The sequence below is a fragment of the Hylobates moloch genome, unplaced genomic scaffold, assembly GCF_009828535.3.
Source record: "Hylobates moloch isolate HMO894 unplaced genomic scaffold, HMol_V3 SCAFFOLD_8, whole genome shotgun sequence".
Taxonomy (NCBI): domain Eukaryota; kingdom Metazoa; phylum Chordata; class Mammalia; order Primates; family Hylobatidae; genus Hylobates; species Hylobates moloch.
This window is the reverse complement of record NW_026652283.1, coordinates 84,232,023-84,256,798: the sequence shown is the minus strand read 5'-3', so window position 1 is coordinate 84,256,798 and position 24,776 is coordinate 84,232,023. Positions and strand designations below refer to the sequence as shown.

The window sequence follows — 24,776 nt, the reverse complement described above, 5'->3', positions numbered from 1 at the left end:
CTCTCATGGGCGCCCCACTTCACTGTATCTGCCTTGCCCCTTCAGATGGGCTGTGGATTCTTATGGCGCATCTGGCTCTTAAGCCACTTTGGACAAGATGCTGACTCCTGAGATTGGTGCAACACGGATTTATGGAGGGCCTGGAATGTACCAGAAGCTGTGGTGGGAATAGAAAGAGCAATAAGATAAGATTCCTGACTGGGAGGAGTTTAGTGAGATGCAGACATGGAGACGGATAAATCCATGTTGTATGAAGAATGCAAACCACCCACATGTGCACTCCTGGAGTAGTGGCTTTGGTCTGGGTAGTTGTTCCCCTGCTTCTGGGGACAAAGGAAGGTCAAGTTAGGGCAAAGCCTGGGTTGGACTCAGAGAGGTGCAGCAGTGAAGGGGTCGAGGGGGAGACTAGCCCCAGGAGATTTTCCTCTAGCACTCACAGGAGAAGCAAGGGCAGAGGCTCTGATCCAAAACTCAGTCACCTTGAGGCCCCTCTCTCAGCTACTTTCTCACCTCCAAGGCTAAGAAAGCAGGAGAACATAGAGCTCTTCCAGTGATCATGAGCGGCACACACCATTGGCACAGATGGGGCCTCCTGCACAGCCTGAGAAGGGCCAGACTCCGTCCAGAGTCTCCCCTTGGTATTCCTACTAGCTGCGGTCCACTCTCCTGCCTCCAACCTCACCACATGCCATTGGAACTCCTTCCATGATTGACTTGCTGCATCCTACCAATCATTTCTGGGGCCACAGTCTAATCTCTTTGTTTGGACAAATGTTGTGTCTTTCTTTCCTTTCTTTTTTTTTGAAATGGAGTCTTGCTGTGTTGCCCAGGCTGGAGTGCAGTGGCACAATACTGGCTTACTGCAACCTCTACCTCCTGGGTTCAAGCGATTCTCCTGCCTCAGCCTCCTGAGTAGCTGGGACTACAGGTGCCTGCCACCATGCCCGGCTAATTTTTTGTATTTTTAGTACAGATGGGGTTTCACCATATTGGCCAGGCTGGTCTCAAACTCCTGACCTTATGATCTGCCCACCTCGGCCTCTGAAAGTGCGGGATTACAGTCACGAGCCACCGTGTCCGGCCCATGTTGTGTCTTTTCTAACCCTGCATGCCTGCCTTGACCTAGAACCCTGCAGGAAACATTTAAAGAGCACTCACTATCTGCCAGGCACTGTGCTACCTCACACTGTCCTCACAACACCCCGATGAGGACAGTCTTACCACTTCCACTTTACAGATGAGCAACTGGGTCACAAAGAGGTGGAGTGACTTGCCTATGGTCAAAGTAAGTGGGGGAACCAGATTCAAATCCATGCAGGCCAACTCCAGGCCATTGCCCTTAATGGGGCTATGCTGCCTGCAATACAAGCTGCCTACAAAAACTTAGCAAATGAGAGAGAATAAAGAATGGGGGCTGGGAGTGGTGGCTCACACCTGTAATCCCAGCACTTTGGGAGGCCAAGGCGGGAGGATCACTTGAGGCCAGGAGTTCAAGACCAGCCTGGCCAACATGGTGAAACCCCATCTCTACTAAAAATACAAAAAATTAGTTGGGTGTGATGGCAGGCACCTGTAATCCCAGCTACTCAAGAAGCTGAGGCAGGAGAATCGCTTGAACCTGGGAGGTGGAGGTTACAGTCAGCTGAGAGCCGAGATCACACTACTGCACTCCAGCCTAGGTGACAGAGCAAGACTCTGCCTAAAAAAATAAAAAAAAAGAATGGGCCAGACAAACGTGGGGGCACAGGACTGGCTTCCTTGGGCTAGCCCTTGAAATTTAGGGTCCACATAGGGGTTCAGAGGATCAAGATGAAGCTGCCCAGAAATCAGAGTTCTTAGGCAGTCCAGCCCAACCTAAATTTATCCCCAAAGATATTTCTGCCGCCAAGTCTACTCACTCTGCTGGAAACAGTGCAAAGTTAGAGGCCTTGACACTGCTAAACACCTCTCAACGGCAGTTATTGCCCTTTAATCTCAGCACTAAATCCATGTCCTTCTTGATGCTGTTTATAGCACGTTTAACAATTTGATTAGTTTTAGAAATCAACCCAGCTGATGTTACAGTTAGCAGAATTAATCAGAGCTTCTAAGCAGCATTCCACCATGACTGAGGTGATAAACAAATCCCCTTGTCCTCTAAGCCCCAAACCCACTCCATTTCTAAATCCTTTTGTGGCTGTTTTCAACATTCTGATTGTACAATTGTGACAGTGGAATCATAAAAATGTCTCAATGGATACATACACACACACTATATATATATGTGCATGTATACATATATATATATATATATATATATTTTTTTTTTTTTTGAGACAGAGTCTCACTCTGTCACCCAGGCTGGAGTGCAGTGGCCCAATCTTGGCTCACTGCAACCTCTGCCTTCTGGGTTCAAGCGATTTCCATGCCTCAGCCTCCCAAGTAGCTGGGATTACAGGTGCGCACCATCACGCCTGGCTAATTATTGAATTTTTTGTAGAGACGGGGTTTTGCCATGTAGGCCAGGCTGGTCTCAAACTCCTGACCTCCTGATTTGCCTGCCTTGGTCTCCCAAAGTGCTGGGATTACAGGCATGAGCCACCGTGCCTGGCCCCATGTATACATATCTATACACACATTATACATAAATACACATGGACGTTTCCAGGGCAGCACCAGTTGGATCCCACACTTCTACTTTTCAGATGCTTATCAGCCCTACAAAAATCAGCAGCGTGCCATTCCACACTCCCACTTAATTTTTCTGCCTGGCTCTGCCCACTTCCTAGAAGTAAATAATAGTAAAAACAAGAATGAGAATCAGCCCTCTGGACAGCGCCCATCCTCAGCACATATCAGAAATGTCCTGGTTCGAGACCAGTTGTCACAACTCACTCCTTCACATCATACATGAGCCCCAGGAAGAGCCACTCTGAGTTCATTTCGTATCTTTTATCCCAAAATCTGCACTACACCCCTCAGGGCCAAGACTGGGGTGAGGCAAGCCAGGCACCCAGGGAGCAAAATTTGAGGAGTGCTCACTCTCAGGGGCTGACCTTGCAATTATATGACCCTGAGAGTGGGTACCTGCTTAAATATTGCACCCTGGGCACTTTGCCTTACCCTAGTCCTGGCCTTAACTCCGCTCCTCTATGTTCATGGCACCTCAGCAATGTTTGTGGAATGATGTCCAACCTAATTCGCATCACCCTAATTGGGCTTCAGTATGGGCCAGAGCACAGGCTCAGGGTTCTGAGCTTGCTCTGCTCTTGACAAGTTGTGTGATGTCAGGCCAGTTCCGTAACCTGTCTGAACCTTCTGGTTTCTCATTAGTAAATAAAGATAATTCCCACCTCCCCTACAGAGTTGCAATAAAGATTAGCTGAGACTGTGTAAGTGGCGTGCCCAACCCAAGATGACATGCAGAGTATGTGTCCATAGTAGGGGTGCTGAGCCATAAAACTGTCAGTTCCCATCATCATCGCTGATGGCGTGGGTGACATCCTCATTCACATTGCAGGGTCAAGACATAAGATCTAGAAAATGACCTCTCAATGCCTTCGTTAAAAACAATTTAGCATCTTGAATGCAAGATTGCTTTTTATTGTGCTGAAATGGAACTACATACCAGGTGTTCACCAACGAGCCCGTCTAACTGCCTAGCAACCCACTTCCTGAAACTCTTACCGGGTCCAGAGTCTAAGTGTTTCAGAAGCCACAGATGAGAAACAGGAAGGGAGCCTCACCCCAGGCAGACTACCCAGGAAACAACGAAGGTGCTGGAGGAGGAAGAAAAAGGAAAGTGGGGCTCACTCACTGCTTTCGTTTTGTGGATGTTGGACCAAAACTTGGAACTGCAGCCGGAGGATCCCTGGACTTTGGGCATCTTGGTCACAGCCTTGCAGAGAGAGGTTGAAGTTCCCCGCCATGTTCCCAGGCTGCTTGTCCTCCAGCTTGAACACCTCGGGGTTGGTGGTGGAGCCCGGGATGTAGTATTCAACCCGCTCCTCCTTCCTCTCGCAGTTGGAGAGGTTGAAGTTGAGGAAGGAGACGCTGGCCCGCAGGTGTGCAGGAATGACAAACTGCCACGTCATGAGCTCATCCTCAGGGAAGCCTTCTGGGTAGTTGGCAGACATCAGGGTTGCTGAGCCTTCACCCTCAAACACAGACTCGATGATGCACAGACCTATTGGGAGTGGAACCCAAACCAGAAAGAATAGGGAGCCATTAGACCCTGTCCTGGTTGTCTGCAGCCGAGGGGTGGGCGTATAGGAAAAATGGCTGCAGTTCTCAGATCCTGAGCAGTGGGTCTAGATACTGTATATTTGGACTCAAGGCAGAGATTGGGAATGCAGACACATCAGTGGTGTGCGAGTAAATATTAAAAACCGGTCCAGTGGTGGAGGGGAAAGCCCTGACTTATAGCGTCTGCCCACTTCCATAGTGGATGGAAATAATCCCACCACAGCTGATTTCAAGCTACCAACACCAGGTGACTGAATGTAGAGTTGGGCAGTAGCACACCTTTACATTATTCCCTCCATACAGATACAACAACACAAATAACCCTGAGAGCACAGGCAACAGTAAAATAATTAGGAAGTGACGAGTTTTGAGTATTTATTACCTTTGTTTTAAAAATTATGTAATTATAAGTTAATTTAATTCTATTTTTTATAACGGATCTGTTTCACATCGGCTCACAAAATGCCTGAACACTTAACAGTCAGCTCTCTGCCAGGTGCAGTGGCTCATGCCTGTAATCCCAGCACTTTGGGAGGCCAAGGCAGGAGGATTACCTGAGGTCAGGAGTTCGAGACCAGCCTGGCCAACATGGTGAAACCCCCCATCTCTACTGAAAATACAAAACTTAGCTGGGTGTGGTGGCACACGCCTATGGTCCCAGCTACTTGGGAGGCTGAGGCAGGAGAATCGCTTGAACCTGGAGGTAGAGGTTGCAGTGAGCCAAGACAGTGCCACTGCACTCCAGCCTGGGCCACAGACCAAGACTCTTTCTCAAAACAAACAAAAAACAAAAACAAAAACAAAAAACAGCTTTTATGAGCCAGTGTGAGTGAGCTCTGCACATCACTGATACGTTTACAGAAAATGTGAAAGAGATGGAAGACAAAGAAGTTAGAAATGAAGGAATCAAGGTGGGTCTGTAGAACCAATCCCTTGTCATTTTTTTTGAAAACAAATATCACATGCAAAAAGGACAAAGAGAATCACCCCGTTTGTTTAATAGAGAAGAGGGGGTTCACACTAGGAATGAGTGAACCTTGTCACTTATAGAAGAGCAAGATCTTCCTTTATGGTTTTTAGATCGAGTATTAGAGATCTGCTGACATTTGACCATTTCTGACCTAGAACAATGATGATCTTATGTGTTTTAACCTAATCAGACAGTGGGAAGGGGCTTGCTCACGTTTTATAGATGAGCGGTTTGCAATGCTGAAGCCAGAGACATTTCTGGGGTGGAACCATGGTAGGTGTAAGGCCATTTTCACTCCTTCTTGCATCTTGATCCGGGACACAGTGCCATTGCTGCAGAAGGTTCCGATCCTGACCACGGTGGCATCGATTCGGCCGCTGATGGAGTGAGTGACTCCGTCTGGGCAGCTCTCACCCGGACCGATCTGCCTCAGGCGAGGGATGGAAAACTGCAGCTCTAAACCGATGCTCTTATGAGCTTTGACATCCCAGATGAAAGTTCTGTTGAGGGTAGGCAACAACGATGTCGAGGGCTGAAGCTGAACCTCCCCAAAAGGACATGGGCCCGATATACAGTCTGAAAAACAGTCACAAAACCAATTTTGATCACAGATGCTCCAAGGCCCCACACCACTCCTCCACCACTCAGCCCCCTGTAGTAGACTCTTTGGGGCTCCCCCAAGGTGGCCTTTACCAGGCAGGGGCACCCAGGCCCCAACTGCTGTGAGTCTTAGTGGCCAATGGCTCACAGATGTACCCTCCTTCGGGAAAGTGCCTCAGCTCGGGGGAGCTGCCTTGAACCAGAAAAGCCTGAGAGGTGTTGCAGCCCCTCATGCCCATCCCAAGGGAGAGGTGCTGTCTACAGCCAATAATGGCCTCCTGCAGGAATTAAAAAGTCTGACCTCCTTGCTTCAAGTGACATAACCTGGGTATGCTATTCATACTCCAGAGCTCCCCATGGGGTCAGGCTGAGGCTACTCTTCAGCTAAAACCACACCTGCATTCGGCTATATGCCCTGCTCTATCCTGCTTTCCTCACTTCTGAGAGCACTTTCTTGATCACTGACTTAAAAAATCCTGTCTCAGGCTCTGCTTCAAGGTCACCAGACTTGAGACATCTCTTAACTACTGTGATTTCCAGATTAAGCTCCTGGGGTCCAGTGGGTGAAGCCAGAAGGAGGGCATTTGTAGCAAAGTCAGTGCTTTGGGATCTCCTACTTCTCCTGTACTGAGAGAGTCACGATTTCACAATTTGTAGAGCACAGTGCCAAGATCCATCCTTTAAAACTGGTTTCCCCATCAACACATTCATCAACATAGCAAATATACTCTGAACGTGCAACTCCCCGGGACAGCTGGAATCTGGCGGCACCATTTCTCTTCCTGCACTGCCTTAATGCTGATATTTTATAACCACTGCAGTTGAATTTCTTTTTTTAAGGCTAACAGCTAATAACATCCTTTGATATATTTGTTTCCTAAGCCTTTTAAAACAAAGCAAGAAATATTATCATCAAAGAGGAAACAAGAGGAAGAAACAGAAAGTAGGCAATGTAACATTAAGGTTTTGTTGTCTTGAGCACGGGGCGTCTGAAAGGTGTGATGGACTCTGGCCTCCATAATAATAATTTGTGAATCTTTACTGCTGTTCTATTGGGGTATTTGAAAGTACTGTCCACTCAAAATAGAATTATGGAGAATTTCAGATCAGTCTTGGATCTCTGAGGTCATCCAAGCCAGACCTCTGATTTTTGCAAAGCAGCTGTGGATCCAAGCGACTTGGGCTGGCACTTGCAGCAAGTACACGGCAATCCCAGATCCCAGGACGAAAGCTCAGGCTGTGTTTGGTCAACCCTTTCTTGCCAATGCACTACGCTGTCTAACCAATAACACAGGGTTAGATAACATGGTGACTAACGTGACTAAAATTAGACTTTGCATGTTGGTAAAGGTAGTTCCTATTTTAGGAGCTCATGGAAACTTCGATGGATTTTATATCAAGCCACCTCTTTCTTTCAAAAGCTGACCTCAAGTGATTTTCCACTCACACCTCCAGTGTGCCCAGGGCAACATCAGTTGGCTCTGGCTAGGTTCTGTACTTTTGTGGGAACACTTAACTCTAGTAAGACAGTGACTCTTAGCTCTGGTTCTACCTACAACTCACCTGCAGGCCATTTAAAAACTACACGTCTGGGCCATCCCGGGGATTCTGATTTAATTCTATAGCAAAATCTGGAGTCAAAAAGCCCCATCTCCCAGCCTCAGCTCTGTCACCAGCCATGTGACACTGCGAGAGTCAGGTTATGAAAACAATTGTTCATTTGATGCTAAGAGCTTTGTTTTTTAGGATGAACACACAGGTAAGAGTAGTCAAAATGATCGGCATGCCTCGGAATCTTCTCCTGTACTCTGTCCGGTGCAAACATTTTAAATAACTAAAATGATTCCTGTCCAGAGGATGGAGAAGTATTATTTCTGAAGTGATTCACAACTCATTTTCCCCAGCAGATTTCTACTTTCATTAACTCTCTTTTTTTTTTTTTTTCTTTTTGGAGATGGAGTCTTGCTCTGTCACGCAAGCTGGAATGCAGTGGCACCATCTTGGCTCACTGCAACCTGTCTCCCAGGTTCAGGTGATCCTCCTGCCTCAGCCTCCCAAGTAGCTGGGACTATAGGCGTGTGCCACCATGCCTGGGTAATTTTTTTTGTATTTTTAGTAGAGATGGGGTTTCACTATTTTGGCCAGGCTGGTCTTGAACTCCTGACCTCAGGTGATCCACCTGCCTCGGCCTCCCAGAGTACTGGGATTACAGGCATGAGCCACCACACTCAGCCAACTTTCATTAACTCTCATGGAACTATTCAAGAAGAGATGAGAATGGAGATGTCAAATTTTATCTGATGCTGATTTCAGAATGATTGTTCAGAAAAGGCAGTGAAGGGCAGGTGGACCACTGGACCTGATTCAGTGTCTAGATTTATTATTTTAGAAATTGATATTTTCATATCATTTTCAAAAGTTGTGAGCATGGGTTTTTACTACATAGTAAGCCATGTGGGCATCCTAGGATTGAGAGACTGAATGCACTCAAAGGCTTGACTTGTGAAATGTGTCATTTGTTACATTTTTCCTTTTTCAAAGTGGAAGTCACTTACTGGTTTAACTGATTATAAAAGTAATGTATAGTTGTTTTGAAAACAAACAAAAAGACAAGTGGGTGTGGTGGTGTGTGCCCAGCTACCCCAGGGGCTGAGGTGGGAGGATCACCTGACCCCAGGAGGTTTGAGGCTACAGTGAGCTGTGGTCACCACTGCACTCCAGCCTGAGTGACAGAAAAAAAAAAGGTGGGGGGTGGGGTGGGGTGGGGAAGTACAGAAAAGTAGAAAGAAGAAAATGTCAACTGTTCCCCTCTGCTATCCCCTATAGAGTAGTATAAAGTTAGAATTTTGGAGTTTTGGAGTTTATCCCTCCAGACTTTGAGTTCCGTATGATTGTGTGTGCATGTTTCTGTGCATGTATGTAAGTGTGCATGTGCACATGTGTGTATTTAATAGAGTAGCATCAAACTATATAAACTATTGTCCTACTATAAGCTGCATTGTTTTTAATGGAACAAAACTATTTTGGGCATCTTTCTATGTCAAATACACAAACTTACTTCATTCTCTTAGTAGCAACACACCATTCCACTGCGTTCTTAAATATATCAACGTTCTCTTTAGCTCTATAAAAGCTTCATTAAAATTTTAATTATAATTGATTTATATTGAAAATTAATATAGGGGAGAATTTACACTTTAAAAATTCTTAGTTTTTCTTTTTTTTTTTTTTTTTAGTTTTTTTGAGATGAAGTCTCACTCTGTCATCCAGGCTGGAGTGCAATGGCACGATCTCGGCTCACTGCAACCTCTGCCTCCCGGGTTCAAACGATTCTCCCACCTCAGCCTCCCGAGTAGCTGGGGCTACAGGCACGTGCCACCACACCTGGCTAATTTTTTGTAAAAATATTTATTTTTTCTATCAAGGAACATGGCATATCTTTCCATTTATTTAAGTCTTCTCTTTTGTCTTTCAACAAAATTTTATATTTTGCTTCATATACTTTATGTACTTGTTAAGATAATCTCTATATATTTAATTAGAGATTCTGAATAATGGTGACCAAGGGCATGCATATAAGCCTCCTTATGTTATTGCCTGTTTTATTGGTAATGCTGCCATGTCTGATAGTTAAATATGGTATTTGCTATCAGTTCTTGATAGACGCTCTTTATTGAATTAAGAAAATATCCTTCCATTCCTGATTTACTAAGAGTGTTTTATGAAAGACATTTAAAATCTATGTTCATACTGTTCTGTAAAAAAAAAAAAAAGACATTTAAAGTCATCTATTGAGATGATCATATATAGTTTTTTCTCTCTAACCTAATAATGCAAAGCATCACATTAACTGATTAGCCAGGTGGTTTATGTATATCGTCTATGGCAGATTTCACTCTGTAATAGCAGAGTTGAGGAGCTATAGTGTTCTGTTAAAAAAAAAAAGACATTTAAAATCATCTATTGAGATGATCATACGTAGTTTTTTCCTCTCTAACCTAATAATGCAAAACATCACATTAACTGATTTGCCAGGTGGTTTATGTATATCGTCTATGGCAGATTTCATTCTGTAATAGCAGGGTTGAGGAGCTGTGATGTGACACAAACCTCCTGGCCCACAGGCCTAAGACACCTACTATCTGACCTTATCTGAAAGAAGTTTGCCAACCTGCCTCTAGAATGGTTTGAATATCACAGAAATTATCTGCTCCTTGAAGTTTTATAGAACTCACTTGTAAAATCATCTCTAACTAACTCAAACTGTTCTCCCCTGTCTCTGGCATTTTTTCCAATCCCCTCCTTGGTTATTTATTCAGTTTTCCTACCTTTCCATGAGTCAATCCAGCCCATTATGTTTTCTTTGAAAATCATCCACTTCCTTTGGATTTTCACATTTACGATGAAAACGTTATACAGAGTCTCTTACAATTTTAGGAACAGTCTCTGTATATATTGTTAAGTCCACTTTTATACCTTTAATGCTGTATATTTGTATTTTCTTTCTTTTTTCATGAGACTAGTCAGGGATTTGTCTATTTAATTAGTCTGCAGAGAACCAGGTCTTGGTATTAGTCATTAAACGTAGTTTTTAAAATTGATTTTTAGTACTTCAATTTCTCCTTTTACTTTTGAATTCGTTCTTCCTAAGGTATGGCTTTGATTGGATGACAAATAGTGCTCTCATTCTTGTTAATACATCTATTCATCCTATTTGACATGGCTCCCTTAAAATGACTGAGAAATTATAAATGCATGTTTCCCTACCTAATTATTATTATTTCCTATGTCAATCTTCTATCCCAAGCTCAAATTATGAATAATAAAACCAAATATCTATAGTTTATTTAAGTATTATGTGTCATCCATTTTTCAATCCATTATTTTATTTTATCCTCATAACTCTCTTGTTTGGTGCAATAATCCTTATTTTATAGACTAGAAAACTAAGGCATCAAGCAGTTGAATAATTCACTTAAAGTCATGTGATCAGATCACATGAGTAGTAGCCCTGGAGCCTGAAGCCAAACCCAGCTCCATCATTCTCCAAAGCAGCTGTCTCTTCCACTGTGTCTTATGGATCCATTGCTCTATCTTTATCTCCTCAACTTCTTTTTTTTTTTTTTTTTTTTGAGATGTAGTCTCGCTCTGTCACCCAGGCTGGAGTGCAGTGGTGTGTTCTGGGTTCACTGCAACTTGTGCCTCCTGAGTTCAAGGGATTTTCCTGCCTTAGCCACCCGAGTAGCTGGGATTACAGGCGCCTGCCACCATGCCTGGCTAATTTTTGTATTTTTAGTAGAGACGGGGTTTCACCATGTTGGCCAGGCTAGTCTTGATGCCCAGCTAATTTCTGTATTTTTAGTAGAGACAGGGTGTCACTGTGTTGGCCAGGTTGATCTTGAACTCCTGACCTCAGGGGATCCGCCTACCTCAGCCTCTCAGTGCTGGGATTGCAGGTGTGAACCACCATGCCCGGCCTCTCCTCAACCTTCTGATTCTTTTGTCTTCCATATCAGCCAGATATTTTCAGCACACAAGACGAGCATCACAGACCTGAAGATCTGTAGCTTGTGGGCTTCTGTAGTGCTGCCTGCAGAGCCCATGTGCACAGTGGCTAAGTGCAAAGACTTGAAAGCCAGAGTACCTGGGTTCTTCTCCTGATCTGCTGCTTACTAGTTGTGTCCACTTAGGCAAGTTCCTCTCTCTGTGAACTTCTCATAGGGCTGTTTTAAAGATTAAACAAATTAAGCTGTGTAACGCATTTAGAACTCTAACTGGCCACATCAGAGCTAAATTAAAAAACTGTAGAGTTTCAGAATAGATCTCAGCTCTCTAGCGTTAGAGACTGACTTAGCATGGGAAATACAGGCAGGGAGGTGTAGAGACATTTAAAAGACATTGTCAAACAGCTCACAAGTGCCTACTTACCAATATTTTTCTGGATCTCTATGACAAAGTGATTCTCAGGACTCTGGCAGCTAAAGGTAAAGACTATTCTTTCTCCAGACTTGATGGACAACATGGTTACATGTCTTTTAGAAATGACGATGTAACAGGGTTTTGCCAGCAGAGTCGGGGTCCCCAGCTTTATGAGAACTGTAATGTTGCTTTCTCGTGGCAGAGCAATCTCAAAAGCTTCTGAAGGAAGGAAGGAAAATGAAGTGAGCAGGATGATTTAGGTCTGCAAACTGCTGTGGTCCCCGACCCCAATCTGGTTCAGAGAGGATGCCCTCTCTGACAACTTTGTTCCTTCCCTCCTTTTCTGAGAAGGAGGATGGTGCAAAATGACAGTTCCGACCTTAGCAATGAAAAAGAACCAGGATGCTGCCAGCTGGTCACTGACATGTGTTTCTTGTTTGCATTATTAATTTTTCTACAAATTGAAAACACTATACTGCATTCTAGATGTCTTGAGCAGTATGCTGTTAGATATCCCATCTGAGCAGTATTAAATAACAACCAGAGTAACCACCACACCTTTTCTCAACATGACTGTAGAACAAAGTCTACACACAGAAACCATCCATCATAGGGAGACACATTCATCTGCAAAGAGCTGCTGTCCCTTGCCCTGGGTGCTTTATATGCCCAGCACATACATACATACATATGTATGTACGTATGGTAGTGGGGGCTAGAAAAACATTTGCAGAAATTAGACGTAATCATATTGTATCAATGAACTTGGAAAGTTAGAGCAAAACAATGTTATTATCTCAGATTGGGGTTTAGTAAAAACACCTGAGCAAACAATATCAAGCAAGTGAGGTGCGAGTTGGTTATTAAACAGAATTGTACAAATGTCAGAGTAGGGCTCTGGTTCACAAACAAGCCCAATCTCCTTCCCATTTGCTTTGCTTGATCGATTAAGCGCTCTTAGACCAAGAAGGGAGAGCCACTTTCTCCTTAGCAGCCACTGCCCCTGCCCTATCTTGGATTCTGATTATGAGTCTCCAGGCAGCTGATGGCCTGGGAACAGTGGATGATGGGAGGATCGTCTGTAGGTGAATCCTGTGGAGGGAGGCTAGGGGCTCACAGTTCATGTAGCACCATGTTCTGGTACAAACAGCTGGTCAGGATCTGTTATGGTGCTGGCACACAAATGGTGCTGGCACACAAATGGTGCTTGATAAGCAGTTAGTGAATGAATAGCAATCTAATCAGAAGCTTCTGTTTCCCATCGATTCTTTTTTCCCTCCTTGTAAAAATTTATTTTTAAAAAATCAACCTTATTGACAGTAATTTACACACATTAAAAAGGACTCACTCGTTTTAAGAGTTTTGACAAATGTATACACTCATGTGACCACAACAATCAAGATATACAAATATTTTCCTCACCCTCAAAAGTTCCCTCAGTGCCCCTCTGCAGTCAGCCTCCACTCCAAGTCCTAGAAAACTGTCAATGAGTTTGTCCTGCTCTGGACCTTCATGCAAATGGAAGCCTATAGTACTTTCTCTTTTGTAGCTGGCTGCTTCTGCTCAGCGTGCTTGTGAGATTCACCCACGCTGCTGCATGGGTCAGTAGTTTCCTCCTTTTTATTGCTGAGTACTATTCCACTGACAGAATAGGCCATGATTTATTTATCCATGCACCTGCTGAATGACATCTGAGTCCTCTTCAGTGTTGGACGAGCCATGTGCTATCATTTTACCAAAACTGCTAGCCTGCACAAGACTGGATGTACTTCTGCCAGCTGCCATGAGTGAGCATGCTGTATTCCCACAGCTCAGCAGCTGTATGTGATCACACATTTGGATTTCTGTCATCCTCTTCTTGTGCCTCTCTCTCCATCCTACACTCTGCTCCAGCCCCGCTGGCCAGCTGCTCCTTCTATAGTATGGAAATTCATCTCCCAACCTGTGATATGAACTGTAAATATTTCCCCCAGTTTATCATTTGCCTTTTGACCTCACTTAGAATGGTTTTTCAGGTATGAACTTTACCCTCTTTGGGCCTCCGTTCCTTCATTGTAAAATGAAGGGGTGGGGCTAGAATAACTCTACACTCCCTGCCAGCTCTGAATCTATGACCATTACCTGAGTAAGTAGGAAGCGACTTTGTAACTGGAAGAATTCCCAACTACTGCTCAGAAGTGACATATCTCTCTGGGCACCAGGGCACTGTCATGGCCAGTTTTATGACTACAAGAGTGCTTAGGATTCCATTTTTGGGGCAAAACTTCTTGTCTTTCTGGCTTCTGCGTGTAACCCTCTCCACCTTAGTCACTGTGTTCAGGCCACCCTTACCTTCTTTCTTGAACATACCAACCTCTTTCCCACCTCAGGGCCTTTGCATGTGCTGGTCCTGACACCAAAAGTGCTTTCTCTAGAAAAAGCTGGCTCCTTGTTGTCATTCCGGTCTCAGACAAAGGTCACATTTTCAGAGTGGCTTTCCCTGACCAGCCCACCTAAAGTGCTCCTCCCCCCGCCACCTCAGTCATCCTGAACCCTGCACTTGATGTCCGTGAGCTCCTACAGGAGGCAGCAGGAACTTGCCTGTATTTTTTAGTGGTAGCCCCAGGACCAAGACAGTGCCTGATCCCCACGAGGAGACAAAATGTTTCAAGCCCCAAAACAGCTCCATATAAAACTATTAGTCCCTGTGTTCTTGTCTTTACCGCATTTAATTTCTCATAGACATACCACCATTCCCATATTTTACTTTGGGCTAATAAATCCTGGCAAGAACAAGGGACTATGCATCTTCTAATTAATAACTTGAGAGAGAATACATTCTCAGAGGCAGAAGTTTTATTTACTCAAATGCTTGGTCTTCAAGCAGTGTGGCCATTTAGAATCTTCAGAGGCTGACGGGCTCTTCAAGACGTCAGATTAAAAATGAATCCAGATCTATGTTCAGAAACCCAGTTGCCAGGTTTATATCTGAGCTGTATATTACAACTCTCGTGCTCTTTTTCTGTAATCATGAAAACGTCTGTGTTATTTGTAAAAAAAATTCTTGGAGCACTCAGTCTCTCCAAGTTGGGCTAATTCACCATTAAGTGAAGCTGAGTCCAATCTGAGGCTACAGCCCGCCTAGCTATGTTACCAATTTCTTTCTTATTCCCATTTCCCCTCTGTCAGCTTTTTTACCCTTTATTTAAAAATTCCTGCCCCTGTGATCATTATTTTAAATCAGTGCTAGACACTAAACAGAGCTGCATTGCCTAAGGCTAGAGATGGGGAGAAGGGATGGAGTACCAGGGGGCCAAGCAGACTGTGTAGGGTGAGGGGACTGTTTTGTACCTTGACTACAGCAGTGATTACACCTCGTATACAAATGCCAAAATTCATCAAACTGTACACTTAAAATTGATGTTTATTTTAGGTAAGCTATACCTTAATAAAAAGAAAAAGAGTGTTCAAAAGATCATGCTTTTACACAAAGTAGGCATGTAATAAATTAATAAAAGAATAATCATTACCACAGTTAAAATATGGTTTAATATTTTGGGGGGAGCCTAGGTATATGTAATATTTTAAATCTCTTTAACTTAGATTCAGAGAAGACTAAAGCTGATCTCACCAAAATCTCTCCACTCAGTTCTTCTCTGTTGTTTGGCCAGGTTAGTACCCAAAATAATTCTGGGTATATGGCAAGCTATTCTTTTATAATGACAGTCAAAGAAAAATGTATAATCTCTACTTTTTTTTTTTTTTTTGAGACGGAATCTCACTCTGTTGCCCAGGCTGGAGTGCAGTGGCGCAACCTCGGCTCACTGCAACTTCCGCCTCCTGGGCTCAAGCTATTCTCCTGCCTCAGCCTCCCGAGTAGCTGGGACTAAAGGCATGTGCCACCATGCCCAGCTAATTTTTGTATTTTTAGTAGAGATGAGGTTTCACCACGTTGGCCCGGCTCGTCTTGAACTCCTGACCTCAGGTGATCCGCCCACCTCGGCCTCCCAAAGTGCTGGGATTACAGGCGTGAGCCATTGTGCCCAGCCAGAAAAATGTATAATCTCTTTTAGAATTTTTTTTTTTGAGACAGACTTTCCCTCTGTTGCCCAGGCCGGAGTGCAATGGCGTGATCTTGGCAACCTCTGCCTTTGGGACTCAAGTCATTCTTGTGCCTCAGTCTCCCGAGTAGCTGGGACTACAGGTGTGCCACCACGCCTGGCTAAATTTTGTATTTTGTAGTAAAGAGGGGGTTTCACCATGTTGGCTGGGCTGGTCTTGAACTCCTGGCCTCAAGTGATTTGCCCACCTCGGCCTCCCAAAGTGCTGGGATTACAGGTGTGAGCCACTGCGCCTGGCCTAGAAATTCATTTTTTAAAGAATTTTGGAAATGATGTATTCATTCAACAAACATTTTCTGGGTTCATAATCTATTCTAGGGACACAATTGGTGCAAATGACAATGATAAAAACAGCCAGAGTCCCTGCCCTTAGGGAATTAATAGCCTAGACTAAGGGCCTACAAATGGTCTATGATAAAGTTCTAAGCCCCAGTAGGTGTAACAAGGGCTCTGGGAATCTGTACTGATCTATGGTGAGACGTAGGGATTTTTTTTTTTGGTCCATGGTGAGAAGTAGGGATTCACTTTTATTTTTTTTCCATATGGTGAGCCCATTGTTCCAACTCTAAGCATTGAATATACCAGTCCTTCCTTCATGAATTACTAATGCTACTTCTGATGTTTCTATTTTTATTTAGGATCTTTCACACAAACTCATTTTGCAATCAAGGAAGATGAAACCTTACGAGGGTTAAATGACTCACTCCTGGTAGATGTTTAACATCTTAATATGTTTCTTTGCCCTGGCTGAGATGATCAACCCAGCACGTTCTACTGTTCAGCTGTAGTTTGTAACTATTCTTTGGTGTACCAGACCAGAGAATTTGGGCTTGAGTAATCCCCACCTGGTGTCCAGCTCATAGTTCAGAGGAAACAACTAAGCTAAAGACACATGATAGGCAAAGCTGAATTTAGCTACCTTTCCATTAGGAGGAGATGACTTTCATTATAGGCTCTTTTCTAGGGTCACAGCCAAGGACACATCACTCACATGGCTGTCATTTTTAATGGTCCCTCTCATCCTAACTGATAAATAAGTTAGCTAGAAGGGGTGAACAGGAGCAAGAAGATAATGATTCAACACCTCGTACATATTTGAAATGTGGACTCTCTCCTGATCCCCACCAATTCTACCACTCTGGAGGCACTTATTTCGCTGCAATAAATACAGTGGTAAAATCCCCACTGCTTAAGTAGAGTAACTTGTCAGCTTATTTGATCACAAATGCTTGGATCACATCTCTTTCTTTTGCCTCCCCAGGAATTTGGTATTTCATTGGTCTAATATTTCAGAAAATCATTACCCAGGTTCAGAGAAACTCAGAGATGCTCCAGATTCGGGTGTGACTTTGAGGCCTTACGGGCTGAAAGGCATTCGAGCTTTCACTAGAGCAGTGCGTGGGCTCCTGGGCTTAGGGCATTTGGAAAACCTTACAAGGCACAGGCTTGGGCTCCTGAGTCACACACAGCTCTTTTCTTCAGCTGGCCTGCCTCCTGACCTCTCCTTATTAGGACACCTTTGTGAGTATCTGCCTCACCAGCTCCTTCCTGGGCAGGCAGGGTTGGGGGAAGAATTTCCATTTGTTTTAATCATCATTCATGATTCACCATTCATTAATCACCATATCACACATCCCTGTTATTTCTTCTCCCTGCCATCCTATTTCTTTGCAATTCTCGATTCTAGTAAGGGAAACTAATGTAGGGGAGGGAATTCCACATGATAAACACCAGGAAGTCATTTTTCTCCCAGAACTGTCAAATACAGTTTAAAAGACTGGCAAAATAACTGGCAACCCGTCTAAAATTTGTAGACGAATTGGAACAAGTTGCCTCAATTCTGGGTGTGGTTGCCTGTGGGACTTGGCTCTCATTCACCTTCTCTGTCCAAGGAAGATGGACTGAGCAGCTCCCAGCCAGGGCTGGGCTCAGCCTAGGCACCAGGAGACACATATTAAGATGCATGGTGCCCTGGAGGAGTGCCCAGGATGCCAAGGGAGGTAGACTCAGAAACCAAGAAGTGTGTGGCTGCTCAGTCACGGCTTGCATGTGAGTCAGGTTCCACTTATGGCCAAAATAGCCCTGTCCTCTCTTAGGAAGAGATCACATTGCAGACCAACATTCCATTCTCAAACAAGTCCAGCAGCTGGTGTTTCCTCCATCCATGGAGCAGATCCCTGCTTTTCAGACTGAGCATCAGATAAGTCATGATATGCTTTTAGGGGCCAGGTTTGCAAAATATATTTCATTAAATTGTGGATGTGCACACCATGAGAGCCCCAGGATGTCCAGCAGATTGGCAAGTTTATACCCTACCTCATATCCACCCCAGGGGACACACACACCATTGAAATGATTTCTCCCAACCTTTATTCCCTGCAGGGAGCAAGTGTTGAATTCACATACATTGAATGGACATTTGCCTGTCTATCTGTTTATTAGACCCAGATAGTAATTTTAGGAAACCAGGGAAGTTCAAGGTACTTTGAAGACATTGAGGGTCTGCTATCAACCATCTGGGGGTGGTGGTCAAGGAGGGCTTCACAGAAGGGGTATGACTTAAGATGGGCCTTAAAGAATGGATATGAGTGTGCCAACCAGGAACTGTGAGATGACTGTCAGGAAGGACAGATGGAAGGAATAGCAGGTGCAAAGATGCCAAGATATGAAAATCATGGCTTCCTTGGAGCCACTCTGGGGAGTTTGATTTGGCCAGAGTTTTGTTCGGGTGGGTAGAGGAGGCTGGAGAAGAGGGAAAGGGCTTGGTTGTTGGCCATGGAGTTTGGGCTTCACCCACTGAGACCAGCACACCTTAGCAGCTTGGTGTGGTGGTGAAGAGTACAGATTCTAGAATCAAACTGTCTAGGGTCAATTCCTGGCTCCACCACTCACCCAGATGTGCTTCCTTGGGCAAATTCCTTAGCTTCTTGGTGCCTCACTTTCCTCATCTGCAAACAGGATAATAATGAAATTCCTGTAAGGCCTAAATGAGTTAATACCTACAAAGTGCTTAGAATGGTGCTAGGTAGTCAATCAATATTGGCTGTTAGTATTGTTGATATTATCGATGACAGCATATTACAACTACTACTAGCAGTGATGGGGCACCATTGAAGGGTGTTAAGCAGACAACTATAGCAGCAGTTTGGCTCTGAGTCTAAAGCCTACAGTCCTGGCTGGCTGGGTGGGGACTAGGTAAGGCAGGCAAGGCACTGAAGAGGCAAACCTTAAGGAGGCACTCACTGTCAGGGCGGTGCCACTTAAGAAGGCGAGTATGAGTACCTCCTTAAATTCTGCACACTTTATCTGCCTCACCTAGCCATGGCCCTGGCCCTGATCATTGGCTATTAATAGGCCCTTCTACGTGTTGACGCATGTGACTCCAGCACCCTCACTGAGACCAGAGAAGTGACCTCACTTCTCCAAGTTTGCTGAGCTCAGGAGGCAGCTGGGACATTCTGGTTCAACCCTGGCACCTCTGCAGTCTCCACCTACCCAGGGTACCACACTGAGCTGCCGTCATAGAAGCTGCCAAGGCTGGTCAAGTTACCTAGCAGAAAAGGAGGAACTGCTGCCATTCTTTTTCTTTCTTTCTTTCTTCTTTCTTTCTTTCTTTCTTTCTTTCTTTCTTTCTTTCTTTCTTTCTTTCTTTCTTTCTTTCTTTCTTTCTTTCTTTCTTTCTTTCTTTCTTTTTTTCCTTTCTTTCTTTCCTTTCTTTCCTTTCTTTCCCTTCCTTCCTTCCTTCCTTCCTTCCTTTTCTCTCTCTCTCTTTTTTTTTTTGTCTACCCTGGAGGTGACAGAAACTGCCATTCTTATTAAGTGAATGCAGTTGTTGGCTGATTCCAAGAAGTGGGGGGTCACCTCCAACAGAATTCATTCTAACAGTGTCTGCTATGGGAGGGGGTGGGGGTGCCAGACAGTCACATCGCCAAACTTGGAGTCTCCCTAGTCCAGTGGACCTGAGGCAGTGAGGCCTAAAGGCATAGAGAGACAACTGGTTTAGACACTCAAAATCCATGTGTCATTGACTTGGCCGGGTCCACTTAATTGAGTCTTGCCAACAACAGGAAGACCACTGATCTGCCTACCTGGAAATAGTTCATTTCCACCTTCACATAAGAAAGAACTAGAACATGAATTGCCATTTCAAGGGCTAATCATTCTCTCTTGGATAGGAGAAAAACCTCTGGAATCTAGACACCAGGCCTGTCTAAATAGTAACAACAACAAACATTTAATGATTCCTTAATATGAGGCAGCCCCCTGCATATGTTTATAAATATTTATAAATCCCCACAACCACTCCATAAAGTAGGTTCTAATATTAATCCCCATTGTACAGATGAAGAAACTGAGGCTTGGGCAGGTTAAGTAATGTACCCAGGCATATATGATTAATAAGAGGTAGAGACAAGTTTTGTGCTCCAGCTCTGACACTGGTGCCCGGGGCATGATAAATGACTATTCAGCAGAGCTAGCCCCGCCCAAAGAATTCTACACACAACCAGGAACTTTCTGATGATGGTGGGTTGTTCTTACCAACAAAGTCAATCAAGGTAGAATAAAGTATTTCCAAGCTGCTGGCTCTCCAGGATATCAAAAGGAAAACATATTTGTTTTAAATGGTCCAACAAGCACACTGCATTATTGCAAATCCTCCTTCATGTCAAAGTAATTTGAAAGTATAGTTGGAATTTAAGCTTAAGATTTAAATTCCACAGAATCTGAAATGTTTGGGGCGTGGTTGTTCTTTTGTATTGTTCTTTTTTGGCAGTGCCAGTTGTAAGGTTCTAAGAAAGGGAACTGGCATGGTTCCACTGCTGATGGCTCCACAGCTTCATGAGGTCTGCCCGGGGGGTGTGGGCATGGGAGGTTAATGTGGCCGAGTTGGTGGCAAAAGAAAAGCAGCCATGATTCTAGAACAAAGCACTGGGAATGAAAGGCCAGTGCCAAGTTTTAGCAGAAACGCATGCTATAGAAGCCCTGGCCTGCAGGACTCACTTCTTTAGACAGCTGTCAATGAGACCCATGGGAAAATCCGATGCAAGTTTGAGTCAATTTCAACCAGGCTTCTGCTTGGCTTGGCAGGAAATGCTTCTTCCTAAAAGAGACCCCCGCCTGTCCTTCTGGGTGTCTGAGCTATAAAGCCTTTCATCCACTGGTTTGGAAGACAAGTAGGACCTGCCAAGACCTGCCAATCCCCCTTCCCCACCCCATTCCTTCCACCTTATTCCCATGGCTGCTTTCAGGAAAGAGCCTGTCAAGACAGCAGGGCAAATCTCTCATTCTCCTTCTGAGAAGTAAAGGGATGTGAAATGATGGCTGCTTACCAGACTCCCCTAGAAAGAAGCTGGGGCAGGGTACAGCAGTCAGGCCAAGCTGAGGAAATGCTTTCAGGCTACTGTTGCAGGTCTGGAGAAAGGGATGGGTGGCAAGGCAGGTGACCATCCCATTCCCCAACCCCAATGGCAGGTGCACCTCCCAAATGAAGATACTGTGGCACAGGTGGCTATAAGAACTTGCCTGCCATTCTACCATTATAGGCTCTCCAAAGGAAAGGACCACACTAAACACTGCAGTGATCAGTTAACACCCAGGAAATACTGGACACAGACCCTAGTTACCAAGAAAGGACCTGGGGAGTGATCAAGCACAACCTCCCACCTGCAGTGGGCCTGGGACACAGGACTGCACTGGGAAGTCAGGGCAGGGAAGAAGGCCCGAGGGAGTAGGACAAAGGCATGCACGGTGCAGGTGGGAAGTGCAGAGACAACTTGCTGCAAAATGTTTGATGAAGGCCGACTCTGGCCACATCTCTCAAGATCATTTTGCCATGAGTTACTGTCATGCCAGGTGCTGGCATACAAAGATGAACAAGGCTAGGCTCCAACTTCCAGACTTACATCCAGTGACCTCAGGGCTCAAGAAACATCAGGGTCCCACCCCCTCAGTGAGAGAGACACATAGTTCCCATTAAAATAGTTTACTATTTCCACAGCTCTTAGATTAATTACAGAAGAGAGTAAAACTAAGTTCCAATAGCAACATTAAAAAGAACCATGTGCACGCTTAGTCAATCCAACTTGTGGAACAGTTTATCAACACGGGACTGTTTTGTACATTCATTCACTCCCTACTCTTAATTCCCAAGGTCCTTAAGAAAGAAAATGATATGTGATGATGCAAGTTGTTTCTTTTATTTATTTTACTTTTTTTGAGACAGAGTCTTGCTCTTGTTGCCCAGGCTGGAGTGCAATGGCACAATCTCGGCTCACCACAACCTCTGCCTACCAGGTTCAAGCGATTCTCCTGCCTCAGCCTCCCGAGTAGCTGGGATTACAGGTGCCCGACACCATGCCTGGCTAACTTTTGTATTTTTAGTTGAACGGGGTTTCACCATATTGGCCAGACTGGTCTGGAACTCCTGACCTCAGGTGATCCACCTGCCTTGGCCTTCCAAAGTGCTGGGATTACAGGCATGAGACACTGTGCCTGGCCAAGTTATTTATTTTCTAAAGTAACTGAACCATTCCTCAAAAGCAATGCTAGCAGTTCACTGTCTGCAGAGCTTATGCTTTGAATCATTTTTCTAAAGTGGTGACAGGTTTGCATAGAACCATCCAAACTCATCTGTTGCGTTTTTCCCTTTTATGATCAAAGACACATGCCATATGAGAGAGGTGGCCCTGTCTGGGTCACAGTCTAGATCACAGTCTGTAGCAAATAGACACATCCGCGTATAAACCCCTCTGAGACTGAGGCCATCTTAAGGCTCTTTGTCAATCCAAAACACGGACGTTAACATTTAATTCCAGACTGAATCACACCGTATCGGTGGAGGAATGGTTTCCAAGAGGACCACAGAGGTAAGAAAGCTGCATAATAACAGACTTTGAACATGGGAATTGCAGAATTAAATAACAAATATAACTCAGCTTATGACCACTGTAAATAATTCATGCAAGATGCTAAAATGCCACAAGGCTACTTTAAATCACATTAACATTTTATGAAATGTTAACAAGATTTATTTTGTTAGACCTTGAAGTGTGAGTCACGAGGACCATGAAAGTCACTGAGGATCACAAGGATGGCTGGAGAAGAATCAAAGGAGTGGATTAAAAAACCCATCTGTATGTACACTCAGGGACACACAGGCAAAGGCCCACAGCCCCCCTCTCTCACCTGCTAAATATTTAGAAGTTACCGAATTTCCAGTGTCTTTAGTATTCCCCCCAGAGTACCTCATTCCAATGGTCCAACCTTGCCATCAGAGATTAAATAGTTGTTCAAGTTCTTCTGACAAAAAGTCAGCAGGGGGGTGGTTAAACAAGAATCCACACACAAAAGACTTGATATAAATCCTATTTATATCAAGTTGAAGAAGACAAAACCAATCTGTGCTTGTATAAGTCAGAATAGTGAACCTGGGGTGGGGAAGGTGGGCAGGCGATTAGAAAGGGGCAAGAGAGAAAATTCTGCAGTACTAGAATGTTCCAAATCTTGGTAACAAGACACAAACACACACACAATATGACACACACACACCCCTAAAAATTATCCAGCTATAGCTTAAGATTTGTATACTTAAGTCTCAATAAAACAACTTTTTTTTTTTTTTTTTTTGAGACATAGTCTCATTGTGTCACCCAGGCTGCAGAGCAGTGGTGTGATCGTGGCTCACTGCAGCTTCGGCCTCCCAGGCTCAAGCAATCCTCCCACCTCAGTCTCCTGGATAGCTGAGACCACCAGCGCATGCCACCACGCCTGACTAATTTTTTAATTTTTGTAGAGACAGGGTATCACTATGTTGCTCAGGCTGGTCTTGAACTCCTGGGCTCAAGCGATCCTCCTGCCTTGGCCTCCCAAAGTGCTGGGATTACAGGCTTGAGGCTGTGTCCAGCCACAATAAAACAATTCTTAAAACTCAGAAAAACCATTGCTAGCTATGTGAAACTTTCTTGGATGCTGAGAAGCTCCTCTCCTGCCATCCTTCTGGGCATACACCAAACCCCTTCTGAGTCGCTCTTTGTGCCTATAAGGTCCTGGGCATAAGGTCTCATCCACAGATGATTCAAAGTCTCTGCCCTCAAGGTACTAGGTTCTTGCAGGGCTTCACGGTTCTTGTTACAACAAATTGTTGTTTGCACAACTCTGAAAATTGAGGAGAAAAACCTGTTGGTTCTTCCTCATGATCTGAACCCTAAGTGCAGTGAGTTATGCTCGGGGGAGTTGCTTACAGGTGTTGCCCCTGGGCCTTGTAAGGGGAGGAGCCTCCTAGTGTGTCAAGGCTTCCTTTTTAGCAGAGACAGAGTCTAGCATTAGAAACCAATAGTACATTCACAAAGCTAGCCATAGAATTGGAAGGTATGCTTCATTTTTTTTTTCTTTCAGTGACAGGGTCTCGTTTTGTTGCTCAGGCTGTAGTGCAATGGCACAATCACAGCTCACTGCAGCCTTGACCTCCCGGGCTCAAGCAATCCTCCCACCTCAGCCTCCTGAGTAGCTGGGAACACCAGCGCATTACACCATGCCTGGCTAATTTTTTTGTTTTTATTTTTGTAGAGACGGGGGTCTTCCTATGTTGCCCAGGTTGGTCTCGAACTCCTAGGCTCAAGCTTTAGCCTCCCCAAATGCTGGGATGACAGGTGCATGCCATCGTGCCTGGCCTATGCTTCACTTCTTTAAAAAAAAAAATTTTTTTTTATTGTGGTAAAAAAAAAAAACCCAACTCAATAAAATAGAAAAGGGAAAAAAGCACCTATAAATAAACCCTGCAAACATTTCTTTTTGCTTTTTTATTATAGCAAAATATGCATACACAAACTTTATCATTTTAACCATTTTAAAGTGTGCAGTTCAGAAGCATTAAGCACATTCACACTGTTGTGCAACCATTACCACCATCCACCTCTGGAATGTTTTCATTATCCTAAACAGAAACCCTGTATCCATTAAATAAT

At 44.3% G+C, this 24,776-nt stretch overlaps 1 protein-coding gene across 1 annotated transcript in view; it reads right to left on the bottom strand.

Moving 5' to 3' along the window:
• Positions 1 to 24,776, bottom strand: part of CDCP1 (CUB domain containing protein 1) — a 64,901-nt gene that overhangs the window by 24,472 nt on the left and 15,653 nt on the right. The window contains exons 2-4 of the mRNA XM_032161831.2: positions 11,723 to 11,932; positions 5,408 to 5,770; positions 3,797 to 4,165 (exon numbers count right to left, since the gene is read on the bottom strand). Of these exons, the coding sequence (XP_032017722.1) occupies positions 3,797 to 4,165; positions 5,408 to 5,770; positions 11,723 to 11,932 (942 nt within the window). The remainder of the gene's footprint in view (positions 1 to 3,796; positions 4,166 to 5,407; positions 5,771 to 11,722; positions 11,933 to 24,776) is intronic.